Here is a 12,985-nt window from a genome sequence, read left to right as displayed (position 1 = left end):
TATGGTACTTTTTCATGATCTTTTTTAAAAAATCAGCTTTTTTGTTTGTTTGTTTTTAAGACTGGGTTTGTCCTTGTACTTATGATATAAAAGCATTCAAAGTTGTTTTGTCACACTTTATTTTATGGCTGAACCCAGTACAGCTGTAATCACAACATATCCTGGCTGTGCAGTCTGAAGGTTACAAGAAACAGGCCCTGGAATATTTAGGAAGCGTCTTAAGGCTTTCATAAAAAAAAAAAAATTTTTTTTAAACAATAACCAAAGGATAGAAGTCTGTAATTTTAACTTGCATTTTTGCATTTGCCCTGAAGGGTCACAGACTCTTAAGTGTGTTTTAGGAGGATGCTCTAAAAAGCCATAAATGAATTTAACTTTAACCTGTCTGTGCTCCTGGAAAATGTTTCTGCTTTTGCAGAACATAACATTCATCTGGAGAAGGAGAGTCACTGAGAGGCAAGTATGCTGCCAGGAGGTTGTGACAGCTCGTAAATGTTTCTTTCCCTTCAAGGATTCAATATATTAAACATACACAATGTTTTGAATTTTCCAGTTGTGTTTTAAGGTAAGATGTTTGATGTGCTGTGTGTGCAGAATGAATTTTTTGGCCAGAATGTTCTCAGCTATTTCTATTTTTAGAATACCTCTGTGGAGAAAAAAAAGAGCCCAAACCAAAAGGAACCGTGTATTTCTTAAAATTCAACATAAATTAAAAAGTGTTATTACCCCTTTCTTGAGGATGCTCCTAACAAATGGTTAGCAGTTTACATTAAATACTATATGTGTGAATGTACTGATAGATAACTCTTTTAAAAAATAGTTGCTTTCTTTTTCAGTTATCTTTACCTTGTGCTCCATATACAAAAACACCCCCAAACTCACCAAAAACATACCTTCTCTTTCCCCCCCCCCCCCCAAAAGCTGGAGTAGAAATGGGTCTAGTACTGATTTATTTAATGTCAACCAACTCCATCTGAGTAATGAAAGGAAAAAAAATACTCTGTTGCTACTCCATTAATCATCCTCTACATCTGACCGTACACTACTTAACTGCAGGAAATGCTTGGGAAACCAAGGCTTATTTAAAATACAATGTTTTAGATTAAACAAACATGAAAGTTTTGACTGTATCCGGGAAGAAATAGGTAGGCAGTGCAGCTGTCTTAAAAAGTAGTGGATTCAGTGTTATGCAAAAAAACCCCAAAAAGGCAAACAAGATAAATCCCCCACAAAAACCTAGTCAAACAAAAAACTACAACCAGCCAAACAAACAAAAAAACTCAGCAAACAAAATGAACAACAACTAAAAAAACCCTACAGTATTCCTCAAAGAGGAGCCTGTTCAAAATCAACGTGGAAATGTCCCAGCTGGAGCAATGGTTACCCTTTTAGTTGAAGCAGAGATGCTGAAGTCTAGCCTTCTGGCTGAGAGTCTCAGCTGAAAGCAAATAGAAAGTCAAAGGAGCCCTATTCTTTAATTTTTAATTTTTTATTCTTCTCACACCATGTAAGAGATTTGACGTGATGAAAACACATGAATCCTGTGATCATGAGCCAAATTTGAATTAAGTTTCAAGGTTTGTTTTTTCCTCTTGGTTTACAAGCTTTTATCTCTCTGTCTGATATATAGTGCAAAAGTTTTTAAATGGTAAATGAGCCAACAAAAGACTGTCTAGTGAACAGATACAGACTATTTAATAGTTATTGTGACATACATCATTTAATAAGGCTTAATATTTTACAGACATACAGATCTAGAAAGCTTCTCAGTGGGCATTTTTGGCTTCAACTGAATTGGGTGTTTAGGAAGTGTTAAGAAATACTGCTTGAACAGTATGTAAGGTAATGACTCTACAGAGATAGCTGGAGGCACTTAGCAGATGAAACTGTGTCAGCTCAGCTTAGATGTGATGTAAAGGACCACAGTAAGATTAAGAGAAAGAGGGGAAAAACCCCCCACTCTGCCAGCTACAGAGCATGCATGTGGTCATCTTACTGCTCATTGACAAGCATATCAATGCTGTACTCTTAATGTTGCTTGAGAGTCGCCTCTTTGCTGCACTATCAGCAACCATCTTCCCTTGCACGTGAGGCCCAGCTGACCTTCACTCCCATCCCCATGCTACCACCCCCTGCCCTGGCAGTGTCCTTGCTGCAGGCGGTTTTCATTTTTGCATCCCCAGGAGAGATAAAGCCTCCCTAAAACCCGAGTGTTGTTTCCTTTTTCTTCACCACCAGCTTTCCTTGTAAAAATTTCTGATTTGGCAGATTCTGATTTCAGAGTAAAATATTGTTTGCATGTTACTCCACCAGGGGTTTCCTTTTGTTTTTATAGCTTCTTAGGGGACTCATCACCATGAAAGGTTTCTGAGATGCTCCGTATAATGAAACCTTTATATTATTTCTGTAATACTGGGAGCAATTATCTCTGCTGCAGAAGTGAGACCACAGTGAGAACAATTGGCTGACTTGGACTAGACTAGGACCTGGTTTGTTTTCTGGGTTAAGCTCTGTTGGTCCATGTGTGCATCATCTGAGTTGTCTGTTGTTTGTGGAAAAAGTTGTTGAGCAGCTGAGAGTGATACCAAGCATCAGAGATGGCAAACTATGTCATACTGATATCAAAGCTGTAACACTTGGTAGAGAAGAAATATTTTGGCATTGCAGCTCTCTTGATTGTGAACCTGAAGTCCAACCTATGTAATGTTACTTAGTTAACTTTTGTTCTAATTGCTATTACAATGTGTTTTGTGAATATGTGATGACTACTGAATACCAATGAAAAATGAAAACCTCTTAAAAGTGGTTTTCTTCTCCCCTCCTCCCCCAAACTGTTACAAGCTTTTAATCAAAAATCATACTTGTTTGTATTTTTTAACATACTTGACCTGTCTGGGGATTCTGTGAATTGAGATGCTATAATTCCAAACTTGGCTTATGGTCTGTCTGATTATCACTTAACCTGCTTAGCTCTCTTCATAGGAGTGTATTTATGTCCCTTGAGGATCTCTTCTCTGCTACATGCCCATACACATATTATGGAACATGCATTAGTTAAACAACTGCCCTGTTTTGGTGCATTTTAGCAGAGGGGCAGTACAAGCAGAAGAGAGGACTAGTAGTCTGAGGTCAGACTGGCATGTCCCTGTTGAAATCCCCTGTTGCTCGTACAATTTTTTTCAGACTAACACTTTTTGTTCCCTATATCTCCTTCGCTTTGTTGTCTTGGCACCCCTCTTTGAGTTTTCAGCTGAAGTTACTTATATTATAACCAGTTCTATGACTTACTTCATACAGAGTTTTTAGAGTAGGAAGTGTAAATTTCTTTAACTGCTGACTTTTTTTCCACTGTTTCCTTTTTTGCCTCCATGAGAAATGTATGGAATCCATCACAATTCTAAGTATTTCAGAAGAACAATTTGCATGTGCTTAGTGTGATTTTATTTTATGGGTTCCTTTCTCCGGTTACCTGATCCAGCTTTCAGACTGCACACCCATCATATGAGTTTGGCCATTCACACAGTTTGCTGCAATGGAATTTCGCTGAACACAGGAGTGTTCATCAGTTTGCTCGGAGTATTGCAATGTTTAAGAAAATGCCAAAATCCTACTTCTTTATCTGGGGCCTGGAGGGAATGGTAGGATTTTGTTGTTTCTGAAGAACTTAGTGTGTTACGGATTTTCTAATCTTTTAAAGCTGGGCTTTACAATTGTAAATGCTCTATTAAGGAACTCTCCAGAGTGCCTTTGAGTGAATCTAGAATAGCTAACTGGGTAAAGTGTCTTGTTATATATTTTATTTTAAAAAAACCTAAACAAACATGCCACAAAGCAACAAGAAAGGCAAGCCCAGGTATAAAACTGGAAATAAAATTCAAATAGATGCACTTCCTAAATAAAGGGTTATCTTACTCTAATTTTTTATGAAAATGTAATTTCTGAAAAACAGGAAAACTTTTTTGTCTACAATAAAATACTCAAAAGCACTAGTGCAATGTTTGTCAGTTACAAAATCAATTTTTAATTAAAACTGCAAGTAGTTTTCAACCAGTGCCTTTCTGAATTACCTAATGGGATGAATCAAAGATTATCAAACACAAAAAGGTATGAAGTTGCCTTCCAATAGCATTTTTTCTTGTGGCTCAGGTGCAAAATACTAGTTGAGGGAAACTCACAAAATAAACTTCTGAGGAGCCAGGAAAAGTGCCACTGTAATAGTAAGTTTATTATGAGAGTATTTGAAGAAATGTGATTATCTTTCTGGAATGGAATTTTGAGTTTTTTGCTTATTTGTTTACAAACTTTACAGCTGAATTTCTCCTTTCTAAGGTTGGCCCATTTTCATAATAACCAAATACCAGGTTTTGTAGGCAGGTTTACTGTAATAGTTACTAGAAATGCAGGATTGTCTCTGTTATTTTATGTGCTGCTTTGCTCGTTCGTTGGGTTTTATTTTGTTTTCCCAAGACAACATAGGTACTTCAGAAGCTCGTTTTGTTTTTGAACCTAATTTTAGTTAAGTCAGGCTTCTTAATGTAACTGATATCTTCTTTGATGGTATTCCCAAAAGACGATCAGTAGATAAGTGTGATATACAGATAGCGTATATTTAGCTGATAATTGTCTTGGTGCATCATCAACTGAGAACATACTTTAAAACTTATTTTTTGTTAACAAATTGAACTTGTTTCTTAAAAAATTTTATGATGGAGGAGCTGTCATAAGAAGGTAACAGGAGTATGCCAGTACGTAATTTATTTTCAAGATTCTTGCTGTTGTTCACTGCGTGCAGACTTAAAATAGCATTGTAAGTACTTTTGCAACATTATGCTAAAGGATGAGTTTACAGAAGTGCACCATTTTTACATTTTTAATGAATGGTTACAACTGCCAATGTGTCTTGTGCAACAAAGAACTGATTTCCCACAGTAGAACAGGAAGAGTAGTTAGAGGATTAGGAGAGGTATCTGTATGACATTAAGCTGACTAGATGGGAATTCTTTGCTTAATAAAATTGCCATGCAACTGGCATACCTCTTCTGTGAGATTATGTTGGCATATGTGTGTGTATTGGTATGAATGAGGGACTTAAATACAAGAGCTGATTTCTACCTTTCTTCACCTCACCAATCTAGACTCTGTGAAGGTACGAAACCTCAGGTCACTGTTATTTTCCAAAGGGTTTAAAATGTATTTGGAAGTGCTCCATGAACTTTGCTGTATTTACTTTTGTAGCTGCTTGGACAGTGATCTATCAGTTTATGAAAAGGGAGCTGCAGTCTTTGTGTATGAGGTTTCCTGGTGGCTTCTTGTCCTAAGAAATAAGCAATAAAGTTCCACCTGCAGATCTTCTCACATTTGGCACAGAGCCAGTTATTCTCATGCCTTCTTATGAGGACTGCAACAGTGTTTTTTCAATATCTGTGCATATGCTTTTAGCATGAGTGGCTAATGTGTATGTTAGTGAATACTGGAATAAGTTGACATGAATAGGAAGATGCCTACTGCTAACTTGGCAATCATATGACACTGTCATTGCATAAACCTGCTGTAATATAAAAGTCTGAATGGGGATAAGTGCTCTGATTCAGAAGTATTCCAGCTGTTTACAGTCACTGGTGACTGCTGGGAAGTAGATAAACTGGCTGCTGGTGTTAGCTTCAAAACGAGCAAAAAGTGAGCAACCTGGCTACAGCAGCTGCAACCTAAGTGTCTAATCCCGGTTGCTGCTCTTTCTGTTACAGATCTTTAGCAACTTGACTCGTTTTATTGTGCTGTTAGTTTTGTGACAGGGCTGGATAGCGGCATGAATTGTACCATCATGTTTTTCTGTTGTGATCTGTGCTGTGGTTCACCCTGAGAACAAGTGGCAGTTCTTTCTAGTGAAGAGGAATCCTGTTAGGGGTACAGGCAGTTGCCAGAATGCCCTCCAGTGCCTCTACCGCTTCCCTCAGAGAGAGCGTGGACAGCTTGAGCACTGCGTGTGACTGCTTCGCTTGGCAGCATTGAACAACACAAAATTGCTTACAAAAATGCTGCTGTGAAGAGGTGTCAGTCTCTGCAAAAAGGTTTTGAAGGTCTTCAGGGTAGTTGGGCACAGTGATGCAGCTGGGTCACAGGCAGGGCTCCTCCAGATGTCCCCTCTTCCCCTGCAGCTGCAGTCTGCAGTGCACTGTTCTGCTCTCTGGAGTTCATCAGCACAGTTCTATTAGGTGTCATGTAGAAATATGCATTGCCAATAAAAATATCAATATTTAATCTATCTAATTATTAAAAGTTTTCTTAATTTCTTTCTTAATAGCTATGCTCTTGTTGGACTCCATATTAATATCATTGCACTTCATCAGTCTTAAGGCCATAGTCTTGATTAGTTTTTGGGCCACTGTCTTATATGATTATCAGTATAGAAAATAATCTTTTAGACAGTTGAAATTTAATGGAGAGTTTAAAATATCTTTCAGCTTTTCAGTAGATAGACTTCATATTTGGGCATACTAGCTTTCTTGCAGTGACTATAAACATATATTTTGAAAGCTTTGACCCACCAATTCAGAAATCTTTATGGTACATGTGTAGCTAGCCATGTGTAAACCTTTGCAGAAATAAGATCAAAATCTGTAGGGTCAAAGACAGAACCGTTTTCTTCCCCTTATATAGCTCCTGGATCATAGCTCAGGGTTAGGCAGTGCATTAGTACAGTACTGTATGTGCTTCAGTGACTTGCTTTCTATGACAATTCAATTTTGTTATTGTGATGATGTATCACAAGAGAGGGTTATGTGGCAAAAAAAAAATCCTTTTCTTATCCCAGGTATTGTTAAAGGAGCATCAAAAAATTCTTCAGGGCTTGTGAGAAGCTGCCTTTTTGTTTCTCAAAAGCAGTAGTTGGTTGAGACTCACAGCTCCTCTTCATTGCTGGAGATAGCTTCACCAAAGCATTTCACTATCCCTTTTATTGCCTTTGAAGGTAACTGCTCATCTCTCTCTGCACTTTGCTCAGGCAGAGCAAAGGACAGGATAATCCCCTTAGCCTGTTAAATGCTCCATCCCATCTGGTAGGTGATAATTGCATTGTAGGGGGATTAACACAGTGGGATATGCTTACAGTGTAATGAAAACTTCACTGTAAGTGTGAAAGTCAACTGAATGCATTCTAGCATTTTGAGACCTTACATTTGCACATTTTTTGTGAATATCATAAAACACAAGTTTCATCTGAAGAAGGTATGCAGTACCTTTACATGCCATCCTTCACATGCATGTGACAGGTTATAAATTTGTTTTGAAATATCACTAGTCTGAAGATCTGAAAGCCCCTTGTAGGAGTAGTAGAATAGACTTGTTTAGCCGAATCTTTTAGGGCCATTCTGTGAGTATAGCTGTATTAAATGCATTCTAAGTGTTGACTTTACTTTTACTCAAAAGTCCTATGACTTTGAAATCATGGGGTTGTTACCAGAGTAGGAGTACTCATGTTATTTAAACACTGCCTACAAATCTTCGTCAGTAAAGGTGAAATTTGAATAAGCCGCACTGTGAGGAATATCACAGTAATTTTGCATTAGCAGAGATTAGGGGATTTCAGGCTGAAAGTAGCTTTTCTTCCAGCCAACCAGAATAAATACTTTGAAACTTCAGTTTTAAGCGTGAGCCTGAGGTAGTGCAAACTGACTCTTTAAAAAAAATAATGTTAAAAATCAACCTGTTTTTTTGTAAGTTTACCTAATGCTGTCAGTAGTGAAGATAGTAAATCTTAGGATTCAGAGCATTTCATAAGCTAACTGTAACTTAGCTTTCTTACCTTTCAATTTGATAAAGATCCGTGTGAAGATAAGTAGTGCAGTAGCTCAGGGTTGATTACCATCCTGTTGTTTGCACTCTCTCTAGTCTCCCCATATGATACAAGAAACTGGATAAGTTGCTCTGTGCTGACCAGTTTGTGCCATTTCACTGGTTTGAACATTAACCTGTTAGGTTAAAACAGGGCTTGGTTAGTCCACGCTGTGCTGTGATAGTGTTTCATCGTCAGATAGATTAAATAAGAGTCAGATATATAAATATGCACTGTGTGCAGTAGATGCTTTAGCAACATTGTATGACCTTGCTGCAGGATTAAATTTTCTAATGAATTAAGGTTCTGTGACCAGCTGTGTGGTTGCTGTTTCTTTAGTTTCCAATTCCTGACTTAGCAGCTCTGTCTTTGTGTGCATCTCTGGCAGTAAGGGCAAAATAAAATCCAGGGGTTTTTTATGGGCTGTCTGCAGTAACTTTGCCAGTCTGTGATGAGGTTGTTGAGTGTGGTTAAGCTCAGCCTTCTCTTACTTGATCTGAGTAGGGTGAAGTAGAAAGCTGCTTTTCCAAAGTTATGGTGATGAGACATGGAAGTGATTTCACAGATTATTTTTTTTCTTCTCTATTTTATTTTGTTATTTATGCTAAGGTGGGTGAGCTCTAAAGAATGTGCCTTAATTTTCTTCTTTTAGATTGAAAGTGTTTACCTTTGGAGAGGAAAACTGGAGAAATTTGCTCTTTCATTTTCTGACATTCTGTAATTTTAAATAAATTTGGTTGAAAGGTCACAGAACTCAGACAACCAACAAAAAAATACTCCTCCAAAAAATGAAACATGTCCCCTCTACCCACTCCAGTTGTTTCTGGAATACGAGTTTCTGTCGCATGAAAATCTCTCTTGAAAGAACCATTAAATTGTCAATATACAGAAAGGATTTTTAAGAGGCATTTTCAAATATTTAGAAACAGGGGGCTTTTAACAATTCTTATGTATATTTAAATATATATGCCAAGTATGTAGCAAACCAAATCATATATGGTATATAATTGGTTTTCTTCTTATTTAGGTGACAAACAGCATGTTTGGTGCTTCAAGGAAGAAGTTTGTAGAGGGGGTTGATGGTGACTACCATGATGAGAACATGTACTACAGCCAATCATCGATGTTCCCACATCGGTCAGAAAAAGATGTAAGTTGAATAAGCTTATTTTTTCTTCTTTCAGTAGTGAGGTAGTTTCAAGTACATGAAATATATGTGAAGAAAGGCTTTGTCTAGCTTTAAGCTGTACGTGACTGTTTTCAGTGGCAAGTGCTTTAATTTCAGTGAATTTATGTATGTAAACCTCAGCCATATGCTTACCAGCATTTTATTTTTTCATCTTGAAGAATTGTATTTGCAATTTTAATTGGGTTATTGATTATACCTTGTGCTTACATGCTGTGTCTACAAGGTTTTTGTTGTGGTTTTGCATTTTACATCTTCAACTGTTTTTAGTTTCTGAAAATATCTTGTGCAGCTTGTTTGCTGAAGTATTCTGAGTTAGGTATTTCTCCCATTTGTGATACCACAAAGTTATGAAACTAGTAATTTTTTCCCCTTGGTAATGCAATACTGTATGTTAGAACTGTGTTGACATTACTGAAGCTCTGCTTCTTACCAAAGATAAATAAATAGGGCAGTAACATATTCACTTTCATATGGAGTGGCATGTAGAAATACGTGGAAGACTTGAAAGTGTGACTTGAAGTTCATGTCACCTGAAGGTCAGTAATATAATCTATTGACAGGCTTGCTTTTAATATGTGTAGGCAATGTATTCTTTTTAATTAAAAAAGAATATATATCCTTTCAAACTTTCAAAAAGGTACAGTTGCTTCAAGTCTGCCTCCAAGACATGTCTTGATAGACTTTGACCTATACAAACATAAGCATTTCCTATAGACCCTTAGCTGAATTTTAATCCAGATTTTCAAAGAGAAGGGAATAGATTTAGAGTAGAAGGCTTTTTGAAACAAAATGAAACCCCCCCAAAAAGGTGTAAATGGAGCTTTCTGATTCAGTTTCATAAATTTGATAAGAAGTTTCAGGTGATCCAGCAAAGGATTAAAGTGTAATACGGTATAAAGAAAACTAAAGAGGCTGCTCTTTTCTGTTTATGTTGATTACATATGTGCATGTACCACAGATGGAATATTTATAATGTTGAACATACTTTCCTGTCTATGGTCACTGAGAGGTGCAGCTAGCACTCTCAAAAACAGTAGACACTATTTCTCCAAAGTGATTCTTGGACATTAGATCTGCACTTTTAAATTTGATGCACTGGGGGAAAAATTGTTACGGTGTAGTAAGAAAGGCAGAGTGAAATAAATGCTGTGCATTACAGTGTACACAGTAAAAGCTGATGCTTGGCACGTTGTGTCCCAGCAAATGAGTGTTTTAGTTGCCTGCTTTTTCTGTAGGCAATGTTGCAGAAGTGGATCTTAGAATGGCACTTCAAGACAAGAAAGGTGGGTGTTCCAGACACCAGGAGTGACAAATGAGAAATCCTGAAAGCTTGTGGGAGAACTGGCCAAAAGGGGACATAGAAGCTGCTGTAGTTGTCAGAAGAGTGATGTTATTCCGACAGGAAATAGAAGAGTGTATTTGCAAAAGCCTTGTAAAATTTTATTTCCAAATCCTTTTTAAGGTTCCCCCCCAGCCCTGTAGCTTCACTGTTGACCACGACAGCTTTCTGAGTTTATGCTTATGAAATTTTAAACTGTTAAATGCTATTGTGATTTTTTAAAAAGTTGATCAAAGTGAATTTATGGTGGTAATATTGACTGTACACCTTTGATCACTCAGGTATAGCTAGATGTGTATGCTATCTTACATGTTCCATTTGCTGTTTCATTTGGTTCACAGTAGATAGAAAGGTTGGAAAGGTGGTTATATTTTCTTTCCAACCAATTTTGCAGGTTTGAAAACCTTTTCCAGTTGAAAGTAACCATGTTTTCAAATAATCTTTCCACTAGAATTTTGCTAAAAATGTTCTGTATTTGAGAACACAATAAATAGATTGACTTTGTTCTTTGGATAATGGTATTGACAGACTAAAATAAAATTCCTCAGAATTTTGCCCAAATAAACTAATAAAGACTAATGTTCAAAACCTGGATCCAGTTTTATGAACACATGGGGGAAAAATTCCAGCGTTCTAGATTTTGAAGCACTTTGAAGCTTTCTGTCTTCACATTTAATGTGGGGATAAAATAAAGCTAGAATAAATATGAGGGAAAGGAATAAATCGTTTTTATCTAAACAAGGTGCAGTTTTACTGTAATTTAAATTATTCCTCTTTTTTCATTTTCAGTTGAACATAGGGTGAAATCCTCTTAAAATTTAGAGTAAGGACTTAATGCAAACATGTTTGTAGAAACTTTAAAACCTGTTTTTTGCTTTACTTTTACGGTAGGGTTTCTGGCCTTTTGAAGAGGCATTGTGCTCAGATGGGGTTTAGTGATGACTTGTGCACTGGGTTTAACTGAGTTGTGTGCTTTTCAGCTTTCTACCTTGTTTTAACACAAAATGTGGAAGTTTCCAAATTATATTAGGAAATAATTTTCACTTACTAAGTGAAAAAAAAAATCTAGAACCCATCTGAAAATTATGTGAAAAAGATATTTTATGCCTTTTAATAAACAATTTTCATAACACTTAGTGGTGTGGTATTTTTTGACTTTTTGCCTTGGCTAATTTGAATTGTAAAATAATTTCCTTCAGACAATTATAAAGTGAACTAAGGTGCTCAAGTGCTCTTTGAAACTTCAAAGACTTTTGCCAAGGACAAAGACAGAGCAACAAATAGTTTAGGACATGTTACTTTTATTTCAGAGACTCAGTGTAGCTAAAAGCTTTCTTTTAACTTACCTGTTCACTAGAGAGTGCAGTTCCAGACAGGCAGGACTAATACGGTAGTTGAAATGGAAAAGTTGCATGTTACTCATGTGCACAAGTGCTTCCAAGATTGTACTGATGCTGATTGGATCTATTACTTTGGGCGTAAACTTATGGTTCCTTAGATGAGATTACATTGCTCAAACCATCTGATGCTTCCTTTTTACTAATTAAGTGGCTTTGCCTTGGATCATCACATACTTGCTGTGCTAAGTAGGGAAGTGGAACAGAGTGTGTCTGTGAATGCTCTGTCTATGAATTTTTGTTGTGCACTTGGTCGGTGCGTGATAACCAGGTCAGTAATTCTTTGGCAAAGAAATTAGGTATTTTATAGAACTTTCAGAACGTGAAACAGGTTAAGAAAATAGTTTAACTTCTGGCTGGAAACAAGTGTGGTCCTTTTAATGTAAATTGACAAGATGATGCACTGTGTTGCCACAAAATAATTGCAGAGCTTATTTGTGGCCAATTTCAGCAACTTAATTGAGCTGTCTATGCGCTCAGCGAAATAATTTTCAGGACATGGGTACATGTATTTTTATTTGGATAGAGTGACAATGGTAGAAATCAGCAATTCAAGGCATTCGTATACTTTTGAATCTATAGTCATCAGTTGAGCAAAACAAAAATGTCTGTGAGCTTGGACAAGAGATTGGACCAATCCATTCTGAACTTCTTTGATTTCTCATATATGGGAATGTAATAAGGGCTGTACAAGATTTGACCAGTCTAGCCTAATCCACCGAGGATGCATACATGAGAATATGAGCTGCAGTCATAAATCTGGCAGTAGACAGACATGCCTTTTAATAAAGATCTGCCCAAATGATCAGGAAAAGTTAGATTTTTTTTCAGTTAATGCTTTTTCTACATCTTGGCCCAGTGCTTTGCTGTTCATTTTCTTTTCCAGTTGCTCAACAAATTGTAAAATGCTTTCAGTAACATAGTAATATTTCTGATTTGCACTTTTAATTGGGACAAGTAAAATCTAGCCTGAAGATTAGATTTGCCTCATTGCAACTACTTATCTAGCTCCCTAACTGTAGAAAGTCTTCAGATATCAATATTGAGTACAGTGAAATGGGTTGTTGATTCTGGAAGCCTTCTTTCCAGAAGTTTCTTCCATCTTGAGGTAGTAGAAGCATGTCTGTGATGGATCAGATTCCGGTGTTCCTCTGTCATGAGGCAGTTTCATGAAGGCAGATGTCAGTGGTTTTGTCTTGTAATGGGCAGAGAGGTGGTGGTAAAACAAA

The 12,985-nt window shown here is 36.9% G+C and overlaps 1 protein-coding gene across 8 annotated transcripts in view; it reads left to right on the top strand.

Moving 5' to 3' along the window:
• The window catches only part of CNOT2 (CCR4-NOT transcription complex subunit 2), an 80,394-nt gene that overhangs the window by 37,067 nt on the left and 30,342 nt on the right, over nucleotides 1-12,985 (top strand). For all 8 annotated transcript variants that reach the window (XM_064655675.1, XM_064655674.1, XM_064655668.1 and 5 more), the window contains one exon: nucleotides 8,859-8,981. In XM_064655675.1, the coding sequence (XP_064511745.1) occupies nucleotides 8,871-8,981 (111 nt within the window). In that variant the 5' untranslated portion in view covers nucleotides 8,859-8,870. The remainder of the gene's footprint in view (nucleotides 1-8,858; nucleotides 8,982-12,985) is intronic.

Source organism: Pseudopipra pipra, chromosome 5 (assembly GCF_036250125.1).
Source record: "Pseudopipra pipra isolate bDixPip1 chromosome 5, bDixPip1.hap1, whole genome shotgun sequence".
Lineage (NCBI taxonomy): Eukaryota > Metazoa > Chordata > Aves > Passeriformes > Pipridae > Pseudopipra > Pseudopipra pipra.
The sequence above is the reverse complement of the archived record's forward strand: the minus strand, read 5'-3'. Positions and strand labels throughout refer to the sequence as shown.